This window comes from Elaeis guineensis, chromosome 5, assembly GCF_000442705.2.
Source record: "Elaeis guineensis isolate ETL-2024a chromosome 5, EG11, whole genome shotgun sequence".
Lineage (NCBI taxonomy): Eukaryota > Viridiplantae > Streptophyta > Magnoliopsida > Arecales > Arecaceae > Elaeis > Elaeis guineensis.
In genome coordinates, this window is record NC_025997.2 from 121,533,602 (window position 1) to 121,541,829 (window position 8,228).

The following is an 8,228-nucleotide window of genomic DNA, read 5'->3' on the forward strand; positions in this document are numbered from 1 at the left end:
ACATGGAGTCTCTTATCATGTTACCATGAAGTTTTCCAAAATGTAGACTAATTTGTGTTATTTATTTTGGTTTGTTGAGGGGGAGCATGACTTGGCTAACTATCTCCAGAAACCCGAGAATTTAAGCATGATGTATGACATGGAATCATATACATCAAAGAATTTTTCTTGGATTCAATTCTTCAACTCTCAGAAATTGCAATGTGATTTAATCTCTGAGATTTGTATCAGAAAGGAAAAGGAGTAGATTACCAACCAACCCCCCCCCCTTAAGATTTATATTTATTATACTTACATCCAATAGTTTAACAGTATCAGTGAAACCATTTATCTCATGTAAAAAATTAAAATTATCCTTAAGTGGAGAGAATGATGCACATGTTTTATTATATCGTTAGATGATTATTATATCATTTCAGATTATTTTAGTTATTTTTAAATTTTTTCTAGTATAGTATTTAGTTTCTATTTAAGATGAACAGTTTGACGAACATTCTGATATGGGTTAAAATATTGGATAAAACAAAAAATCTCGGAAGGATAACTATAGGTTTTTCAAACTATTACATCTAAGTATGATTAATCCTAATCTCAAAAGGGATTTTGCAATTTACTCAGAAAAACAAATTGATCTATGTACCTCTTAAAAATAAGTAGAACATGGAAGACTAGCAACGACCTAGATCTAATGTAGGTCAGCTGGATACCCTCCAAATAAAGAAGTCAAGCAACGCAAATCCTTAGGATACTTCAACTCCAACCGAGTTTCCCAAAGATTCATTTGTAATGGGAATCCGAGACCGGCAACTGCACGTTGTTTAGGTTGGTTGTACCTACAGAGAAAGACTTCATCACGAAAGAAGACTAAGCTCCAAACAAAAAAAAAAAAGGAAGACCACAATAAATATCAAACGAAGACTGAGCAATGTAGTGCTCGTCCGGATTTTGTTGTCACATTCCAAATCCAAACTTGTAGTCCAAGCCCAAGAAGGATGATGAGCTTCTACAACTACCCTCAGTGGCCATCAAAACCTCTGTTGTGGCCCAATCCATGTCCAAAATACCTTGTTGTGGCCGTTAGATCCTATGCTAAGAAGTACGAGAAATGTGAAACCATGGAAGGAACTCGAAGTAAAACGTGGAGGAAACCGGTCATGGGCTCAGATCCAGTGGGCCATGTTGTTGCCCATTTCCAAGCCGACCTGGCCTTGTCATAGATTAGCTTTGGTCAAGGTCTCAAAGGAGCTTTTTACTCTGGAGGTTCTCAGGACACTTTCGCAGAAGTTTCAGGCACCATTTTTTTCTCCAGATGAGGCGTACAAAGATAGGAATAAAGCAATATAATTGTATGGGAAGTTAACTAGAGAAAGGACTCCGTATTTTTCCTACCACTTTCCATGCACTTCCTAGAAACCAGTTGTCGTATGACGAGCTATCTATAAAGCTCTTCACACATGACGAATCCTTACCTCATGACCATTTTGATCTCAATTTACACCAAGAGAAGTCGCAATGGAAGACACCATCCTCTTCGACTCGATCACATACTTTCTACTTTGCGACATAACCAGTCTCTTTAAAGAATTCCTTTACTGTTGTTTAGTGATCATCAATCTTCTTTTCGCCGCGATCAAGTTAATCATTCGAGACGAATCTTTCGTCGAGGAGGAGGAAGATGAAGATGAGACGCTGCCACCCGAGCAATGCCACATATGCAAGAGCCAGGAACTGACGTATGATGATATCAAAGTGGTGATGAGCAGGCTTGGGATGGGGGGTTGGAGAAGTGATGGAGTGCTGGATGGTGGAGAGGTTGACAAGTGCAAAGAATGTGGACTGATGGAAGGAATTCATAAGTTGTTGGAGGAGAAAGAAGCGAGTCTGGAGGAGTTAGAGGAGGCGTTCTACGTGTTCGACAGGAATGAGGATGGATTCATAAGCCCCAAGGAATTATGGAGCGTGCTGAGGAGGTTGGGATTGGAGGGGATGAGTCTGGGGGATTGTGAGAGGATGATCGCAGTATTTGATGAGGATGGTGATGGGAGAATTAATTTCAGAGAGTTTAAGAGCTTGCTGGAGGGTGCTAGGTAACCCTTTCTTTCTTTTTTTTTTTTTTTTTTTTTTGACAGCTCTATACTCAGTTTGCATGCCTTTTCCTTTTGTCAGTGCACAAAATGTGCTTTACTTGTTCCTTTTTTCTCTGTTTTTGGGTTGTGTGTGTGTGTTTTATTTCAGTATCCTGCTGGATATGACTTTATAGATGTCGAGGAACATTGAAACAATTTCAGTGTTCTCCATGGAAAGAGAGCAAGCTCAAATTTATATGATAAAAAGAAATTGATCAGAGAAGGTAGGGCAGATGACAAACCTATTAGCTGGGGATTCCATGAGTCTCCATCGCCAAATAACATGTCATTTAGCTTTCAGGATGCAAATGACTGGCACGTTACGAATGTCTCACAAGAATTCCTATTCAGAGCCTTGAATTATTAAGGATTTAATGGCCAGCATATGAACCACACAATTTTGTAGGGTAACTTCGTTGCATGCTGATATCTTCAAAGATTTACTCTTTTTCAAGTTTGGATCTCCTTTTTTCCTTCAGTATTAATGCTGACATCTAATCTATTATTGTGAATGATGGAAAAGAAGCTATTACAGGAGTCTTCAACCTGAGCCCTAAAAAAGACAGAAAAAAAAAAAAGAGCCTCTACAGGTGCTGATGCAATTCCTAATCTCCATCATTAACATATATCAAATCAAACTTTTACTTATTTTATTACAATTTACAGCCTAATTGTCTTAAATTCTCCCAATGTTCCCATAACCCTTGCTTCGAAAAATTCACAAAATCAAAGGGATTTTATTGAGCAATCCACATAGAATCACCAAGGAAATCATCCTTTGAGATCATTTAAAATCGAAGTTTCTACTCTCCACTTGTTGCTTCCACATTATCAGTTGATACATCAGCCTCAGGTCTATTCTCAGATTCACCTGTTTTGCTGGTGAGTTCTGCCTCCTCGATCTTTGAAACACGAAACATTGCTAAGTGAGTATCACCTGCATGAGAGGAACAGCAGACATCATGTGGTAGCAGCAAAGTAACTAATTTCAGACATTTAGCCTAACATTATGATGGCCTGATCATCACTGAAACTACAAAACTAATTCTATTCTTCCAAAAGCATGTACCAAATGTTATAGAACTCCCGGGAAAAGCAGCAGCCACAGCTCCCGGTTTTAGCTTCTGGTCATTGACATATGTCCCATTTGTACTGTCCAAATCCATCACAAGTAAGGATCCATCCCTTTTCTTGAGCCGAGCATGTACACTAGATACTGTTTGATGAGAAGCCAGATAAGTATATATACAATGAAACAAGTGAAAATTGCAGCTGGAAACAAAGACATACTTTGTACAGCTCCTTGTAGACCTAAATTTATCTCCAAGTTATGACTGCAGTTACAAACTAACTGCTGTGGTTTACATGGCAAATTCTATATCAACAAAATTAAGCTTATGGAGATGGTCCAAGGATGAGGATTCATATGCATTTTTGAGGTTGTAGTTCATTGAGTTTGGAGTTTATATGAAAGATATCAGACAAGACCATAGAGGATATTATATTTAGAGACAAGGAAATACCAGTAGCAACAGGAATTACGATATCTGCTTTCTCTGGAGTGCGGCCTACGGTCACCACATCCTGGAAACAAGACCCCACAATATGTATCAACTGGTCTCCTGTTACTGTTTAATGATTATGCAACACTTACGGAAGCTATCTCAAATGCACCAGGAAGTGGAACTCGGAATCCAATGTGTCGTGTATCTCCATCGCCTGCAGCTTATCGACAACCTTAATTAGGAATAGATTTGCCCGAGGGGAGTATTAAGAGTATTGTAGGCAACAAAGTTGTGATCACAATCGGAGAACATGAAGCTAAAGTATTTTTCTTTATTATTCAAAAAAGAAAAAGAAGAAGGAAAACAGAGTAATAGCATACAGTTAATAGCATTTAAGTTGTTACATCTCTTTCCTTGCATAGGTTAAGGATTTCTTATGCTAGGAAGCTGAACCAAAAGTAAGTTCAGATTTAGAGGGCAATAATTGGTGCTGTCATAGTAAGAAGCACCTAAGAAGAATTGCTCTGAAATGATGTATTAATTAAAATTATACTGTTAGTTGAAATAAGATATTGTTTAGATGTTTGTATTTTCCTATAAAGACATTAAACATGTAACCAAGGCAAAATGTTGTGTTATATACATCATTTCTTAAATTGAATTAGCTTGGCATTGATTACAGCAAGTACAGATGCTGAAGCGTGCCAGTTCAGTCTTGAGGATTTATCTTCATGTCCCAAATGTTATTAGCATACCGTCAATGAGACTGCCTGCCTCAAGATATCAATATCTCAAACCATGGGAAGTTAGGTTCCCCTTATGAGGTTATGATGCAATGTATCACTTACCATGTCAAATTTTGTTAACAAATATTATGTGCCCCATGTTATAGAATGTTTGCTCTGGTAACTTCTTGACAGAAAAGGAGCAACAAAGCATCCGGGATAACTAAACTGAAAACTTCAAATTGTTGTAGGGAGTCTTCTTCCATCAATCACTCTTGCTAAGATAAAACTGCTTTATTAAAGCAAAGCTTATCTAAATCACATCTCATAACTTTAGTCCAAGTTTTCCAAAGAGACATCCTATTGCATAACCATCCAAATTTGAATATCTTCACTCACAAGGGCTGCCACCCCTGATCTTTATTGCACATTATTACAATCTCAACCAGTCTCTACTATCAGGTCTTTGCAAATATTTCACTTCCCTTTAGCATTCATGTTAGAAACGAATGTCCGAAAAAAGAAAAAATGTTTTTGCTTGGAAATTGAATTTGCTTCTCTTTCTTTGAAGGCTTCACCAGTCAAAATGACATCCTTCACATCACTAGTTTAGAAATCCAATTCTTGGTTCTTAATAAACATACTATCATTTGTTACCCCATTTCAGCAAATCAAACTGGTAACAGAGTCAAGAGTGCATGCAAACAACATCAATCAAAATAAGCTTAACCTCACTTATGGTGGATAAGAAGTGAACAATTTATCTTTTCTATCAATAAGCAGAGCCAATTTCAACTTCAATGGACTTTGTATTAGAATTAAGAAGAAAAATGAGCTGTTTAGTAACGAAATCAAACCCTGATTATTTGTTAAAAACGGATCAAGTCTAACAGCTTTATTTACTTATTTCAACACAAATACCAACATGGACAAAAAGAGAATGAAGATTGCATCATTGCTATAATCCTCCTAACTTAGAACTTATGCAAACTGCAAGCTCAAATTTCGAAAAGCAACACCTAAAATCATCATTTTTAAGCTAATTTGGAGATAGAACATGCCATTAACTAACAAACTTATCGGATAAAAATGTAATGCTGAGGAGGTGAAGACAGGTAACTACAGACCTATGGGCTCAAGAAGCCATCTCTCTGAAGGATCTGGCAATGGGTCTTCAGTTGGGGAGGACCTCAAAGGACTCCAACTACTCTCCTTCTTTGTTGTAAGGTGTGGCAGTTGCTTTGATGAAGAACCCTGGAAGGAGATAGAAGGAAAAGGAAGGGAGGCAGAGATGAGTGTCTGGAGAGGAAAGTGTGGAGATGGGGAGCTGAGAGGCCATCTTGGGTTGGATAATGAGAGAGATGAGGAGGCTGCTAAAGCTTTCATTTGCTCTGGGTTTTCTTATACCAATATTGCAGCCCCAGAAGAGAAGCTTAGGAAAGGCCGTGATCTCGGCCAGTGCCCGGTTTCGACAACGGTGTAGTAACAGCTGCAACGGTTGTATCTTTTGGCATGGACGAACCTCATCCACACACACCGTGAAACCTCACCCTCCCCTGGTTTTATGCGGGCCCCATATAAAGCGTTGCCGGATCTGCATTAAAAAAATAGATGAAAATAAAAAAATTATTGATTAGAACCCTCCTACTACGTATATCTTATATTATTTAATAAAAAATTATTATATCAATCTAAAAAAATGAATTATTTTTATTCAAACCAACAAAAAGTTGATAGCTATAAATTAAAGTAATATTTTTTCCTTCCAAATTTCCAACTAAATTGGGATAATAGTGCTGCTTTTTCAATAATAAATATTGTGATAATTTTTTATTAGATGGTGTAAGGTGTATATAGTATAATTGTTCTAATCAATAATTTCTCATGAAAATAGACTATTTTGATGACAAAAGATGGATTCATCTCAATTCCTATAATGTTGAGCGCGCAAGTTGATATCTACCTCCCTGATATTTCAACATGCAAAGTAGCTTCTTGTAGTTGTGGGCCAGAAATAGGGAGGAAATTGGACTGATCAACCTGAGCCTAACCCGAAGTGAGTTTAGGCATAACCTCGGCTGAGTTTGGGCTCAAAATTCTGAACCCAAATCCAGATTGTGTTTGGGCCAAGATATCAAGCAACCCAACCAACCTTGGAGTTGGCCAAATTTGGATTAGCTTCATAGTTTTTGACATATTTTTATGACCGGCTATCAATATAATGCCAAACTTCCGTATTTTCATACAAACCTGGGACTAATAATGGCAGAGTTCAACCCAACCCAAATCCGAACCCACAAAAATATATACTATATATATTAGATACAATTTCATCTTCCAAGATCTTACTATGTTACTTGAAATTGGGTTCCACGTATATTCACATGTTGCCATTCCTAGCGCAATTTGTTTTATTTTTAGATATAATTCATATGACGGGGGAATTTACACGTGGCTTTTTGGTGACCCAAGCCAATTTTTATTGGGGTGGGTCAGGTTGGTTTGGGCCAATTAGATTAGTTTAACCAAGTCACATGAGGTCAAAAATTGAGGTCAGGTTGGGTTCTGGTTGTGAAACTTGGGTTAAAGATCGTGTTGGGTTTTAGGCCTAGGTCTCGAGGTGTCAGGTTAGGTCTAAGCTGGCCTCCAGCCCAATCCATCTTGCCCCACCTAATTTCCACTCTTAGCCAAAAATGGGCTGGAACCAGCCTAAAATTGGATTGGTACGACTCTACAAGATTGGTGAAGTAGAAAATTGAACCGAGACCACTTGGTATGATAACCAAAACTTTATCGGTTTGGCCATCAGTTGAATTGGCATGAGTTGCTCAGTAAAATATCAAGGGAAATTCTTTGTGTATCATAGATGGTGTAGAAAATTTAATGCAGAGCGTATCGTCTTGTTCGATTAGTCCATATAGACTGCTTTCCAATGCGCATTTAATACCTATAGCTTTACTTTTTTATTTAAAATTTTTAATGATGAAAATATCTCTATTCTTAAAAAAAATTATGACATTCTATATCCATATTATGATATTCTGTGTCTAGAAAAATATAATTTTTATCCACAGGATATCATAATATAACGCAGGATGTCATAATTTTTTCTAAAGAACAGGAGCATTTTCATCATTCAAAATTTTCAAACGAAAAAATAAAGCTGCAGACATTAAATGCGCATTGAAAAGTGATTGGATAAAAATGCCCCTTCTATATTATAATATCCTGAACTATATTATGACATCCTGCATGCAACAAGTCATAATTTGACGCAGGATGTCATAATTTTCTGAACTATATTATGATATCCTGCGTATAAGAAGTCATAACATGCTGTCGTAATTTTTTTCAAAAGACGGAGATATTTTTATTATATAAAATTTTTAAATAAAAAAATAAAATTATAGATATTAAATATGTATTAAAAAATAGTGACTATGCAGACCAATCACATAAAATAATGTGCTTCACATCAAATTTTTTATATCACGTGCGGTGCACAAAAAATTTCTCAAAAAGGATGCCAAACCAACTCAGTTTCAAATTTTCAGGTCTGGAAATTTTGGGCTGCAAAATGACTGCTCATGGACCCAACCATTCACACCTGAATTTGGAGCTAAGCAAATAATATGGATATAGATAAATAACATAGGAACAAACTCCCACCCCCTGATCCCATGTCCTCTACTCTTCTCCTCCTTATGGCATTGCCCTGTAAGTTTGAAACGATTGGGTCTGATGGGAGCTCAGGCTTGCACAAGGCTCCAGTGGACAGCACGTTGAGGAAGGTCCACCCTCACACTACTTTATACCTGGGCCTGGGTCTATGATGAATATATCAGGTCCAGACTAGGTTGGAAGTGGCCCAA

General features: G+C 37.3%; 2 protein-coding genes across 2 annotated transcripts; one reads left to right on the plus strand and one right to left on the minus strand.

The window, feature by feature from the left end:
• Nucleotides 1-1,442: 1,442 nt before the first annotated feature.
• On the plus strand, nucleotides 1,443-2,297 carry LOC105046086 (probable calcium-binding protein CML46). The gene has a single exon (XM_010924582.4). The coding sequence runs from the start codon at nucleotides 1,513-1,515 to the stop codon at nucleotides 2,089-2,091; it is 579 nt and encodes a 192-aa protein (XP_010922884.1). The 5' UTR covers nucleotides 1,443-1,512; the 3' UTR covers nucleotides 2,092-2,297.
• Nucleotides 2,298-2,717: 420 nt separating this feature from the next.
• Nucleotides 2,718-5,846, minus strand: LOC105046085 (zeaxanthin epoxidase, chloroplastic). The gene is made up of 5 exons (XM_010924580.4): nucleotides 5,484-5,846; nucleotides 3,781-3,845; nucleotides 3,650-3,710; nucleotides 3,196-3,342; nucleotides 2,718-3,063 (listed from the first exon to the last, which is right to left on the minus strand). Exons 1-5 carry the CDS (start codon nucleotides 5,740-5,742, stop codon nucleotides 2,930-2,932), a joined length of 666 nt encoding a protein of 221 aa, XP_010922882.1. The 5' UTR covers nucleotides 5,743-5,846; the 3' UTR covers nucleotides 2,718-2,929.
• Nucleotides 5,847-8,228: the final 2,382 nt, after the last annotated feature.